The sequence below is a fragment of the Cibotium barometz genome, chromosome 51, assembly GCF_041138505.1.
Source record: "Cibotium barometz isolate CiBa-2024 chromosome 51, ASM4113850v1, whole genome shotgun sequence".
NCBI lineage: Eukaryota > Viridiplantae > Streptophyta > Polypodiopsida > Cyatheales > Cibotiaceae > Cibotium > Cibotium barometz.
Genome location: NC_141096.1, coordinates 41,071,993 through 41,087,087, shown reverse-complemented (window position 1 = coordinate 41,087,087; position 15,095 = coordinate 41,071,993). Strand labels below are relative to the sequence as shown.

Genomic DNA, 15,095 nt, shown 5'->3' with positions numbered 1-15,095 from the left:
ATTCAAAAAAGGCATAAAATCTTCTCTAGCCAAAAACATTGTAAAACAAGTATAACATTTCAATATATTTACACGTGTAATTATCACAGTTCAAAGTTTTGTAGATATTTGTTAACTTACCAAGGAGCTAGGTGTGCTCACTAGAGGATTTTTTCAATATCAGTTTTGGGCCCCTCTCATAGGTGATATAATATAGAGCTAAAAGATATTCATGATAGTACTTGATGTACCTTTTTTGTCATGAAGAGACTCTCATGAGGCATTGCCAATGCCACAACATTGGCAACACATAATGAGCAAGACCATTTTACACTTTGTATCTCCACCAATGAAAACACACGAGAGAAACTACTCGTGCACCTACTGTAATGGTCTAGACCCATAACCTAATTTTTATGAAAACCATCAAAATCTAGCAAAATGTTTCATAGTAGGAGATGCCCCTTAGATACAAGACAAATGCTAGTAAAGAAACCACACACTTTCATTTAGCTCCATGGAAGAGGTTCTTGAATGCTTTCCTTCTTGAGTTTGCTAAAAGATAAAGTCAATCTGAATAAAAAGAACGTTGTTTACAAGTAAAGCTTGATCTACATTGAGGTGCACCCTACGAAATGAAGTTGAGCGTGTGTTAATGCTCCATTAATAGTCTTCAAATGCAGACCTGAATGTGGTGACTAGTATTAAAAACAAACCATTTTATGGGGAAAAACATATTGGACAATGCCTTTCCATGATACTTGGGCTCGAAGTGACCATCAGAGGTGATCTAAAGCTCTCAAATTGTTTGCAAATTCCATTTCCTCCGACTATGGAAGCACCCACAAGTGGGGGGAATGATAATTTTAAACCCCTCGCTGAAAGCAAGTGAAGTTGTGTGATTGGGCAAGAACCCTAATGCAATATTAATTGGCATTTTTCAATTCCAAGTCTAGTCTTGCATGTTTTTGTTTGCTCGTGTCTATTGGGATCTAATTTAACCTGCTCTGACACAAGCATGGACATTTTGGCACAAGATTTATGTTGTTTGATGCATAGATGTCCAGCTTTTGTAAATCAGTATGCATCATTTCACCTCCTCTAAACATAACAAACATTCTCTTGGAGAATCCAAGGATCCAAGCAAACTCACTCCAGAAAGACCCGGTTTTTTCCCATTCCATTCTACTTGATTGCTTCTGCAGATCAGCTTTGTCTAGCTTGTTTGTGTGCCTTAGACCTCACGCATGCCTTGATTTTGTCCACATGCATTTTATCAAGGTGAGTTTAAGCTCGGAAGCACAATTTATGTACAGATTTGATGTAAAATTATTGAGTGATTTGGTGTCAAATCATGCCCAACCCAATAGATGCGAGGCTCATTCCATTCAGTCCAATTCAACACCAAAAAAGGATAAGAGGGTTTGTACCGTGCTCAAGAGATGCGATGCAAGTTTGATCAACCAAGTGAGAGGCTGAAGGAGAGAGCAAAGAGAACGCGAGGGATAAAAAGAATTAGGGTAGGAGATCTTTTTGGTTCAAATCTTGTAGGAAACAACAATGTATTGGATGGAATAAAATATTCAAAAGAAAGGACCAAAACCAACAATGCGCACAGTTAAAAAACTTCTAGTAGTTGTAAAGAGATGCTAATAAATCTAATTATTTTGGACTCATTCCCTAATTTTAGGTATCACATTCACACCAAAAATAAGCTCACCTTATATTGGAGGTTAGATCTAATTTGACTATGCAATCAACGACATGTGAAGTGGGGAATTGGGTAGGAACTAATGTCATTCCTTAATCATTATCTTTGACAACTATGATAATGCATTTACATGATTTCCATGTCATGTCACTTCACTGGCTCCTTTACTTATTCTTTCATTTCGAAAACATATCCATGGAATGAACAACGTGGTAATTCTAGGTATCACTTTGGAAGGTTTGAGAATCCTCTTGTTATCAAGGAGAATATTATGAAGAATTTTTTTTCTCATTTGTATCCTTTGCACATGAACAAGCTTGATAACTACATATTGATTATTAAGAAGAAATCTTTTATTATGCTTCAAAGAAGTAACAATGTCACAAAGGTATAATGCTTTGTCATCTATATTTAAGGATGGCCTTGAAACTTTATAAATAATGGGTTATTAAAAATTGCTAGTGGCCCTATTTTCTTTTTATGCTTCCCCATAAAGCAATATGTCAATCATTTCTTTTGCATACATTTCAATTACTTTCAATGACAATTCCCATGTCAAGAGATAGAAGGAGTGAATAGCCCCTCTAAAACTTGCCAAAACCACCCTGAAGGGATGACTAGGGACTCCATGGTGGGACTTATGGAGGCTGGCAAGAGTCTCTACCACCTACAACATATCACCAATTGCAAAATCATCCTCAACACTTGCACTAAGTTGATCAAAAGCAACAACATATTGTACGAAATGGAAAATGGAGTGGTATGAAATCATTTTGAAGTTAAATTAGATCACATTGCTAAAATTTTATTAATAAAAAAACTATGAGGATTAGGATTCAATTATTTCTCAATAGGGGGGGTGGTGCCATCAAGGCATTGCATATGCATCCATTTAGCAACAACACTTTACTTGGATCTAGCATAATAAATAAAATTGTGCACATGATAATGTATTTTAAGGCCAAATAGGTTATAATGTCTGTAGCACATGTTTGTGGGAAACCATATTTCTTTTTCATCATTACGATTTTCCATCCAGTAACTTCTTCTATTTCCCATTGGCAATGTTCCATAGTCGTTTCGTCATGAGAGTATAAGCTTGATTTTTGTCTACCAATTGTGGAATGCCTGACCCTTGAACTTGAAGCTCGATCCATCGTTGCTTGAAGGCATTGTAATAGTAGACAAGGTTCATAATGCCAAAATTTTAAAGATGAACAAATATTTGACAAAGTAGCATAAGCAATTCGTTCGCTGCGTGATGTTCTGGATCTGGCAAGAGAGGAAGACTTGAATTGCTCCAAGGAAAAATAGAGAGGCATGCGAAAATAAAATGAACCAAACGAACATGGTCGTTCATGGAGCAAGAAGGGAACTTTAACAGTGTCGGACATGGCCTATTTGCTTCATGGGCGACAATCCTTATGATAGCTTATCTTGCAAGAAGCACAACTTTCTGTCGAGACCTCGAATTAGAATGATGTAAAAATCAAAATTGTAGCTCTCAATCTGATCTACAATTTATGTTGAGAAATAAACCTCTAACTTTGCATGAATCTTGAGATATCATAGTCAACCAGGGAAGACAAATTCATACCTCTTCATATCATTAGCCAGCTACTCCTGCACAAAATTTGTCGATTTGAATGGTGAGGGTGAGGTGGATCTTATCCTCCAACATTTGGGCAAAAAGAGGGCAAAATGAGGAAGATGAGGGAGGAGGTAGAGAAGATGATGACACATCACTGGTTGTCTCAAGGAATGGGTCAAATTGTGAGGGTGGAAGAGCCTAGTGCTCTAATACCATGTTAAAAATGCAATACATGATCGATCAATGGAGTAATGGAAGCATTAGAGGCAATTACACAAATCATTTTATTCACGAGAGAAACCTTAAATATAGGCACGAGATACAAGTCAGTTTGCTGACATTATGTATGACCTTAAACATGGGAATCCAAGATCATATAATCACTCCATGATTCTCTCATCACACCACACCACACACCCTAGATTCCCTCAATCAACCTAGTTGGCAATACTGCCTACATCATTGCTTAGCTAAATCACAAGCATGCTCTACTAGCACACTTCTAGTCCTATGCACACACATAACTAGATGCTAATGATGTGTTCCCATACATATGCCATACATGAGTTTCCAAATTTCAGCAGATTATACCCAATTTTTAGTAAGTAATGATGTTTAGTGGATGCTTAGTTGATCATTAGTGAGCATCAATAAAAGCATTGATAAGCATCAAAAACGGGCTCCAAGAAAGCATTAAAAAAACATGAAATGTAAGAAAAATCATTGATACACTTTGAAAAAACTAAAGCATCGAAAAATGTGAGGGAAATTTTGTTGAACCACACAAGTAGTCATTATCACTTGCATGCTCATTCTCCCCACCATCTATGGCCAAGCATTTAAGTTGAGTTGGCCTAAATCATTCTCTAAGGAATTTTCTAAGGAGCTCAAACTATCTTCAGAAGCCAAAATTCTTGTAGGATGTGTATTGGAAGTGCTAGTTGCTTATAACAAATTCATTGATTGTTGCAAAGCTTCAATTTCATGCTCCATTTCCATGTACAAAGGTTGTAAACAAATGGCAATAAAAAAGGTACGCTTTTATACTTGTAGGTCAGAACCTACTACAACTTCATCTTTGCCCATGATCACTCTTTCTTCTCTTTGGCTAGCATCTTGTAGTACACCTTCCAACCACTGTGGTGCATTTAGTAGGCATTTGTCATAACTCCAAAGGATAAGGCTTTACTCTCCTTTGCCATGCTCTCCTTTCCTCCTCACGTTTTGCTTTCTGTTTATGCAAGTGAGGGTTAATCAATTGTCATTTAAAACTGTAAAAGAACAAGAAAAGCCTAGGTGTTTTGAATACATGCTTGCTCTCACATGCTATAAGGGGCTTCTGAAGAGTGAGCCCCTCCCCTCCTCGGGCAAACATGTGATCTTGGAAGAACTTGGCATACTTGCTCCCAACTTGATTTATCTCATATAAGTGCATTCCAACACTCAAACTTTTTACCCTCTCATCAAAATCTCAATTCATGAATCCAGATGCAATGATTCACATTTGAATTTTGACTCCTATATTACTCGAAATTGTCATCAAGCCCAAGGAGAGCAACTAGCAAATGTCACTTTTCAAGACACTTGTTGTTATTGTAAACAAAAATCCTAGTCAATGACTTTAACAAACTATTTTTGTTAAATTTGTACTCATTTAAATATATCAATATCCAACGTATGCTATGTAAAGTAAGAAGAAACGTAAGGCTTCTAGATATACTCTGTAAAAGCTCATGGGGGCAATAGAATTATGAAAATACTATTTAAAGGAAAATAATAATTCTATGTAAAGTATGAAGTTTCAAATATCACTCTCAAAGTGCATGGACAATAGAGTTATGACAATAACACTAAAAATAAAATCTTTTAATCAATTGCCATGCTGCCTAATGATGAAAAATATACATTGCAATGAAACTTAGAAGTGTTTACTTCCCCTCTTAGACATTGAGAATTAACCTTTTGGTTGTAGGATAAGAAATTAGTAACCATTTGTCCACATAATCAATCACATTCTTAGTCACGAATGGAGGTTGAACCGCGTGTATAATTATCGGATCCATAGTTCTCAAATACCTTAAGAAAGTCATGCCTTCTTAGTCTTTCGACACAACTAAGAATGGAGATAACAAGGTAGACAAAAATAAAGCTTTGGGATAACAAAGCACTCTGTTCCAACTTCTACAATCTTTATTTCCTTAAAGTAAAGGGGGTGTTTCCACATGTCCAAAGAGTGGTGCTCCAACTTTGCCACATGTTGAAAGAGTGGGGCACACGTCTACCTTTTGAATGGCAACATGCATATTGAATGGCTCATGTGCATGCTCGCACTGCTCTACCTCTTGCTTGCTCCAACGTGCTCCTGAGTGTTGGGACCAAGGAGGTGGTGATTCATTCCATAAGGCTGCATTGTGAGTCCGGTAGAGTTGCTTTGTTGAATCGATCTGCGTGGGAGTAAGCATGCATGCTCTTGAGTGCTGGGTGATTGGTGAATCGACCAAGGAGGGGGTGATTAATTCTGCAAAGCTGCATTGTGAGTCCCGTAGATCTATTGAATCAATTTGCATAGGAGTGGGTGTGCATGCTACTGCTTTGCTACAAAGTGTAGGTAGCCTTTTGGGAGGCTTATGATGTTCATATGCAATTCGCAAGCAGACATTCTCCATACACGTGGGATTCTTGAGTTTATATCGCATGTGATTGTTCAAAACCATGCCCCTCACCCATATTGGAACAATTCTCACCCATATAGATACGTTGATTTGGAACGATTCTCACTCATATAGATACATTTCTTCAAACTATTGGATGAACATTGCTCCTCACCCATGATTTCTGAGTTATTTGTCACGCTGCTCACCCATAAACATTGATTTGGAAGTGTAATGGGTTTGATCCATGTTTTAGATACCCTTCGCTCTAACTTCCATCCCCTGCCCAATTTCCTTGCTTGCCATTATGCAATAAAATGTCATGTATGGTATGACCATGCTTTCCAGCCCAACCAAAGGAGTACATTGCTTTCAACCAACTAATCTCATGAATATCAAATTTGGAATGATGTATTCAACATTTTGCAAGCATGTGTTAGATAAGAGATACATTGAAATGAATATTTGATTACATTTTTTATTTTGAGCTTTTAACACCATATTAGATAATTTGGGAAAAATCCCATTCCCATTTGAAAAATGGGAGCGTGGTGAACTTGTCCAAAAGTTTGTCAAAACCCCCTCATGTGACATATCATCAGAAAGATCTTGAAGAGTAGAATCTAAATCTATGATCTCCGACAAATTTGGAGTTAGTATGTTTAAGATATGTCCAAAACTATATGGAGTAATTGATTCCCAAAATGTGAGATTTTTCCCAAATTACCTAATATTGACTTTTTTTAAGAAAATTATAAATTGTGTTTTTACTTTCATGGAGTTTCTTTGATGCTTTACTTCTTAATGCAACTATATATATGTGTGTATATATTCATATGCGTGTGTGTGTGTGTGTATAGTCTTATTTTTATGGGATTTTTTTAAGTATATAAATTTGCATTGATCCTGTTAATGAGAGAGAGAGAGAGAGAGAGAGAGAGAGAGAGAGGTTCTTTAAAATGAATGCACATTAATTCTTTTAATAACTTTGCATGCATATATATATGTGTGTGTGTGTGTGTGTATATACATATATGTATATATGTATATATGTGTGTGTGTGTACACACACACACACACATATGTATGTATGTATAGAGAGAGAGAGAGTTTTGATATGGAGAGAGAGAGAGAGAGAGAGTTTTGATATGTTTTATTTTTTAGGTTTTGAAAAGTGGTTTTTTAATTTTAAGATTTTAATAAATTTTTGTTTTTATTTCTATGAAAGCTCTATAAAATAAATACATTTAATACATTTGCATCTATGCATACCTTTTCAATACGCTATATACATACATGTATGTATGTATTTACATATACATCACACACGCGCGCACATGCACACACAATGTATATCTTATATTACTTAAAGCAAAGTCTTTCACATGTCAAGAGGAGGGAGCAACCCTCCTAGGCTCTCAGGCCTCCACATGTCAAGAGGAGGGAGCTACGTGACAAAAGGTAGGGGTGGACAACCACAGCAACAGCAGCAAATTACAGCAGTGGCAAATAGCTCGTAGTAGCAGCAAACAGGAGCAACGTGCAACAGCAGCGGCGTCCATGGCAACAACAAGGTAAGTTGCAATTTTTTTTAAAAAAATTATAGTTTTTTGAGTTTTATGTATATCTATTTATTTATATTTATATATCTATCTATCTATCTATTTATTTATTTCATTTTGCAATTTTTTGTTATTTAGATATATAGATAATATATATATATACATATAGATATTTTTATATATACATATCCATATATATATATATATATATATATATATATATATATATATATATACTTATAGATATATAGATATATGTAGATATGATGTGTGTGTGTGTGTGTGTGTGTGTGTTTAATAAGGCAAAGTCCAAGGAGTTCCCTCGCTAGATGAGACATGCCAACACATGCTGCTAGTGAGGTTAAACAGGGACGGTGACCAAGGCAAAGGGGATCATGAAATGGGAAGACCAATAGATGTGGGGTGCAAGGAATCAAATAAAAGATCTAATCAACAATGGAGAGGTGGTGAGAAATAGCAACCAAGAACAACAACATGCAAAGAGGAGGTGAATGAGCCAGGGCAATGCAATTGTAAAATTAAGGCCAAAGAAATGGAGACAACGAGACATTGTCCATGAGAAAAAAATTGGCAAAGATGAATATGGGACAAAGAATGTGGAAGGAGTTGTTTCTCTCATGAAGGTCATAGTGATGTTTGGCTTCATGCAAGACCCTCGCTGCTACAGTTCAACTCACCGATTCTACCAGTCGACTTCAATGGATTTGCACCAAGTCCTGCGAGCTTTCCTTCTCCACCTGCTTGCAGTGTATGAAGCCTTCCATGGTCATATCAAGGAAGTTGGTCGCAAGGTGCATGATGCTGATTCCGGTCCAGCCCAGAAACCCCCTTCTCCTCCGGCTATCGATTCTCTGGTCGCCCCCCACGGACATCCTGTTTCTGAACATCTCTGCAACGATAGCCTCGGTGTTGCTGGAGCAGGTGCGGGAGAGACTCATGATAGAGGTAAGCCCTCAGTTACTCTTCCTTCTTTCCAAATCAGGAGGATTCAGCATGATCTGGAAACCAGGGCGCTTACGGTCTGTTGGCGGGTCCTAGACCCCCTGCAGAGGCGATTAGAAGCTGGATACACTCTCAATGGGGTGCGCTTGGTGCTGAAGTGGAGACCATCCAGGCTCTCCACAAAAACCATTATCTGTTTGTCTTCAAACACCCGCAAATGTCGTTTGATGTCCTCAGTAGAGGCGAGTGGCTCATTCGTAACTCCCCCTTAGTTTGTTTCACTGGAATAAAGACTTCAATCCTGAAGCCTCTGCCTTGGTTAACTACCCGGTCTGGGTAGAGTTTCCTAATCTGCCCCTCCACTATCATAATCACCTTGGAGTTATTGGTTCTAAGCTTGGGAAAGTTCTGGGAGGTAAACCCCGCTCTGATTATGTGCCTTCATGGCACCCTCAAGTTCTCATAGAAATGGACATTTCTCTGGATTTACCCTCAGCTATAGACATCTTCTCCAGAGAAATGGACATTTCTCTGGATTTACCCTCAGCTATAGACATCTTCACTCATGATGGGGAACACCGTGAGCAAGCCATAGTGTACAAGTACCTACCCTCTGCCTGTTTTCACTGTGGTGCCAATGGGAACTTCGTCATCAGAAACTTCCCTCGACGTGCCCCGGATAATGCTCCTTCCCCATCTTCTCCAGATTCAACCCCTCTTCAGCAAGGCCCTAAAGTAGCAAGACACTCCCCCGAAGAGGGCGGCTAAAGAGACCTGGCGGGAACAGAGTAAGCCTAGGTTGAAATCTGTCAACAAATTTGCTCTCCTAGCTTCTTTACCAGAATGGGTGGACTGGGAGGTTGAAGAGTCTCTTCTCTCTGGCTCTGATGAAGAAGCCGATGTGGACAAATCGCTGGAAGACTAGGTCAATGAAAACGACCAAATTACAATGCTTGATCTGAATGCAAATTCTCAGGCGAGAGATACCTCTGCTAATAAAGATAAGGAAATGCATGTGGAGGGGGATGGGCTGTCCACTCCTATGGAGATCCATAAAGACCACGAAAGACCTATGCAAGCTGCTTCTCAAGCATCCCCTAAGAGATTCCAGGCTAAGAAATCCCTCAAGAAGACCCATAAATGAGGATTGTTTCTTGGAATATCAAGGGTCTGTCAGACCCCAATAAGGCTAGGAAATTGAAACAATGGTTTTGCATTAACAAATCGGAGATAATAGCACTACAGGAGGTCAAAGTAACTGGCAACGACCTTCTTAACCGTCTTAAGGAGGTCTTAGAGGGTCACAGATGGTTCTCTTAGGCTCATTCCAGGGGTTCTGGAGGAGCTGTTCTGGGAGTTCCTGGTAGTTGGGGTGTTGCTCCTAACTCGGTTGGGGGTTTGAATTGGATCTCAGCTAGGATAGATAATCCAGTCAAAATACAGATTTGTTCCGTCTATGCAGGGGGTTCGGCTGCTGACAGAGCCAATCTGTGGAGTGAGCTCAAAGCGATGGATGGCCCTGTAGTTATTGTTGGAGATTTCAATATGGTGGAGTCTTCAGCGAGGCGGATAGATATAAAGGCATGGGCCAGGTAATTAAGGGTTTGGAGAAAGAGAGGTGGACTCAAGTCAAAGAGTACTTTTCTTTGTGGGATTTAGGTGAGGAGGCCGAGTTTACCTGGCAGAACTACTCCTCTGGTGATAATGCCAGAAAGGCTAGATTAGATAGATGTTACATTTCTTCGGAGATAGCCAATGTTTACTCCAGGGCTAAGGCCAAACCGAAATACTCTTCCTGTCTGTCGGATCATTATCCACTAATAGTCACCTTGGATGATAAAGCCACCAAGATAAAAAATTCTTGGTTCCACAGTGATACTTCCCTCTTCCAGCTAAAGGTGGTTCAAAAACACGTCAAGAAGATTTGGATGAATGCATTCTGCAATGCTCACTCACCAGTTGCGGCCTGGTCTCAAGCTCTGAGGGAGACTCAAAAAGCACTCACTGGGTTTAGGAAGGAGGTGACTATTATAAGAAGGAAAAGAAGAGAAGCAGCCTACCAACCGCTTATGGAACTGGAAGCCAAGGCCAATGCTATAGCGGAGGACCAGGATGTGATTACTCGGTTGAGAGCTCATATTAGATCTAAGGAGGAGTTGGCCCTCAAGCATGCCACTGTTTTCTTCAGAGAATGGTGGGCTGGCAGGATTGACTGGCCGTCTAAAGAAATGTTCAAGATTCTTAGGAAAAGCAAGTTAAGGACTTAGTACCTTTGCTGTCCACTAGTGATGGTGCTGCCAGAACTGAGGAGGAAAACTGTTTTTGCTGGTCCGCAATCACTTTCAAAAGCTGTTTAGTGCACCGGAGTAGTCCACGGAGCTGAAGGCTGAGGCCCGCAATTCGGTGTGGGAGGCTAGAACTAAAGTCATCTCTGTTGAGCTGGCAAGGTAGCTTGATGTGCCCATTTCAATCTCAGAAATCAAGATGGCTATTGAGAGCTTGAAACCAAATAGAACTTCGGGCCTGGATGGAATGCCGGGAGAATTCTTCCATGCCTTCTGCCCCATTCATCCAGAGGGTCTGGAAAGAATCTGTGAAGTATTCGGCCTTGCCCACCAATATAAATGCTGGAGTGATAAAAGTGATTCACAAACGAGGGCCTAAGGAGCTCCTAGAAAATTAGAGGCCATTGACTATGCTGAATTCTGTATACAAAGTGTTAGCCAAAGTAATAGCGTTCAGAATCATACCCAGCTTAATGAGGCACATCTCAGTAGAGCAGAAAGGTTTTATCCGAGGAAGGAGACTTATTGAAGCTATCATTGCAATTTGGGAAGGAGTAGAGCATGCTCAGGAAAAAGGGATTGACTTTATCTTTGCCAAAGTAGATTTTGACAAAGCCTAACAGGCTTGATTGGAGCTTTGTATTGCTCAATTTGGAAAAGATGGGGTATGGCCCGGGCTTGATCCAGTTTGTAAAAACCCTCTTCGGTAATGCTTCAGCTAGAGTGGCGCTAAATAATTCAATGTGAGATTCCTTCCCCCTAGCCAGGTCGGTCAGGCAGGGATGTCCTCTTGCTCCACTGTTGTTTGTGTTATCTGTGGATAGCTTGAATTGTATGGTCCAAAGATACCAGGGATTGGGGCTAATTAAAGGTATTCCCTTGCCTAACTCAAATTGTGTTCAGATTCTTTCTCAGTTTGCGGATGACACCAATGTGCTACTCTACAATGATCATAACTCCCTCTTGACTTTCTGGAAGGTGTTGGACACCTTCTGCCTAGCATCTGGATCGAAGGTAAATCATACTAAAACGGGAATATTCTCTACTGAAGGAAATCTTCCTAATTGGCTGGTGCAGCAGGGTTGTCAGCATATTCGGGCTGGTGTAGTATTTCAGCTGTTGCTGGGTATACCTATGGGTTTCGGAGTTACCCTGAAGCAAAGGTGGAAATGGGTAGTTGATAAGTTCAGGGGTAAGTTGAATAGGTGGCTGGGTATGCAGTTCGGTAGCTGGCAGAGTGCTGGTAATCAATCATTTTCTAGTTGCTTACATCCTCTTCTTCCTCACTTGCTGGAGACCCCTAGACAATCATCTAAAGGAAATTGAAAAATTATGTAGAAACTTCCTGTGGACAGGAGACCCTTTCAGGAGTGGAGCTGCCAATGTGAGATGGGAATTCTGTTGTCTCCCCAAGGACAAAGGGGGATTGGGGGTTGTAGATATACATGCTTGGGTTGATAGGCTCGCCGTTAAAACTATCATTAGAGCAGTTTCTCACCCTAAGGAACTTTCGTCTGTGCTGCTGTTCTTCAGAAACATTGACCAATTCTCCTTTGAGAAATTTCAGGTTGGAGGGATCTGCCTCGGGTTACTATTTTGATAGGCCATGAAGCTATTAAGCCGAAAGGGTCGGATCTGCTTCGCTCATTATGGAAAGCTTGGAACAAATTTTGGGATAAGGTAGGGGTTGTGTGGGAAAGCAGACACAGCTACTCTAATAGAGCTCTTGATTCTCTGTGGTTTCCTCTTAGTCCATTGCCATCGGTGTCCTGCAATTTAATGCGTACGGCCCTACGTATTCACAAGAAGGGCATAAGACTGTGGGCAGATGTTTGGCAAACTCACTCCCAAAGGTGGATGACCAATGATGAACTGACGCTTCTTCCTTGGGAAGTTCAGTTAGTGTGTGAGCGTATCAACAACTTTCCTGAGTGTGAGACCTGGCTAACAGTCTCAGAGCCCTTATCACTCAAAGCTCTATGCTGGAGAGGAGGAACAGCTTTCGACCACCCCCCTCGTGTGCACTCAGTGCTGTCGTCCCCTGTGCATGTGGTGCTTAATAAGAGATGGTCAGTCCTCTATGACAGACGCCAATGGATTTTGAAATTCTCTACAATTTGGTCTAAAGAGATTCAGCCTAAGAAGTCAGTTTTATTGTGGCTGATTATGCATAAAGCCATATGGATAGGCGACAAGTGCAAGAAATGTGGGTTAACAGATGGGGTATGTACTAGATGCAAACTTAGTGTCGAAGATATTGGTCATCTGTTCAGAAACTGCCAGAGATCTGTTGATATTCTGACACCGGTCTGGTCTGTTTTGGGCTATCTGCCCTTTGCAAAACAATTGTTACTAGGGGACACTGTTGGGTTGTTCCCCCGGTGCTGGGCTAGAATCAGAGCTGAATTCCTTTGGGTGATATGGAAAGATAGATGTGCAATTGCATTTGAAAGTGCTTACCAGATTCCAAATCTGAAAAGTCTTTTTGCTGACTTTCATGTGCAGATTTATGATTTTCATATGGTGCAGACGAGATTGTACACCACGCAAGCTGGGGTACTTCGAGAATCGCAAATTCAACCAAGTGACTTGGATCACTTCATCCAGAATCAGCTGAATGAGCTCCAAAGGAAGACTGATGAGTCCAACCGTTTTGTGGCCATGATGCAATCCAGAATTGAAGCACTATGATCATTGAGATATGTGATTTTCTTGTGTCTGTGTGATCAGTGGATCCCAGTGCTGTATCCCAGCCAATTATTGTAATTTTGTCTCTCTTAATTAATTCTTGCGCTTGTTGGTTTTAAAAAAAACAAAAAACAAAACTTGAAATTTATTTTTTGAACTTAAAAAGATTCTCAAATTTCACCTTGAGACCCGGCGAAGTGGGGCTCTACCCGTCGTAGACGGGTGATGTTACTCGTGTCAATAAAAGACAAGTCAACTTCTGGTTACATAAGGACTGGCCATAATACATATGTCGCTTTACACGTTCGGGAATAGGACTAACTCATGCAAGGTCAGCGTAGAAGGTCAAACGGCTCTGGATTTCATTATCACAAAGAAGCTGCAAGATTGGGCTGAAAAGTCAATCCCTTGTAATTGTGAAATGCGAATCCCTCGTCGTCAAATTCAGGCAATGGTGGTGTAGACTGACACGCCGACATGAAAGTCCACTTGTTGTCTCCCACGTGATACAATGCAAGCTCTTCCCCGTTCTTAGTGAAACAGATGTGATCGCAATCTGCTTCCTCTATATGAACGATGTACAGGGATTATACCCCTGCAAATCTTTTTGTCCAATTCCTTAGGCATGCATCCTACCTCCTTCCATTCTAGTGTGTTCGGATTTAATTCCAGGATGCCAACGCGCACCATTACAACAGACCCAACATTCCCTTCCAGAAAAAGACGACCTTGAACCGCGTGAAGTGTGAGGTCATCTAGGGGGAATGCTCCACTCGGCAGGTCCAGGGTGTCCCATTGAAAGGAATGGACGTCGTATCTCAGCACACGGTGAAAGCACAATTTGCAAAACTTACCATTCCACCAAACGAAGCCATGCAAGTGAGGGGGCTGATTCTGATTCAGACCCGGGGTCTCAGGCAGAAGGAGCCAAGAACCAAGGGTGGAATCGAAGAGCAGGGCATGGGCGTAGGGGTGGACAAGGGAGGTACAGGTAGCGATGAGCAGGAAACGATGGGGGGAGGAGTAGTGGGAAGTCAGGCCGAGATGGAGGAAACATTTGATGGAGGGGGGAGAGGGGAGGGGGTAAGATTTGTGGGCAATTGGGTTGAAGAGGGAGAGGAAAGGGGGGGAGGAGAAGGTGGGGGAGTCATGCAGTAAGCACAGGAGGCCATTGCAGGAAGCAGCAATGGAAGAACGAAAGGAAGGGAAAGCGGAAGGGAAAGGGAGGGGTAGGCAGTGGCCAGACAAAGGATTGAAAGCAGTAAAGGAAGAGTTGAGTGTATGGGGTAGAAGTATCCACAGGGAAGGAGAAGATCGAGAAGTCCACAGCTTGACAAAATCTGAGCAAGTGCAGGCACACAGCCAGGCCTTGCACACCATGCGAGCTTGAAGCACAAAGGGGAAGGGAAGGTAGGACAATATTTGTTGTAGAATTTCGTCAGGCAAGCTCCCAAATTCTGTCACAAGTTCATTCTGTATTTTGTATCGTGAGGAGGAAGATGCAGCAGCACAAGAATCCATTTCTGAGGTTTCTCTGCCATTAGCCATAGCACTATGTTGTATGTGGGTGGGTGTGGGGAGGAACTTCGTGCTTATGCCAAGGTAGGGGGCGGAGCACCCGAGAAGCAAAGCCAGAAAGTTGAAACAAGATTAGCTTTCACATGT

At 41.0% G+C, this 15,095-nt stretch overlaps 1 protein-coding gene across 1 annotated transcript; it reads right to left on the bottom strand.

Moving 5' to 3' along the window:
- Nucleotides 1-13,671: 13,671 nt before the first annotated feature.
- Nucleotides 13,672-14,971, bottom strand: LOC147609628 (F-box/kelch-repeat protein At5g43190-like). The gene has a single exon (XM_086787833.1). It carries the CDS (start codon nucleotides 14,949-14,951, stop codon nucleotides 13,962-13,964), a length of 990 nt encoding a protein of 329 aa, XP_086643959.1. The 5' UTR covers nucleotides 14,952-14,971; the 3' UTR covers nucleotides 13,672-13,961.
- Between the last annotated feature and the right edge of the window lie 124 nt (nucleotides 14,972-15,095).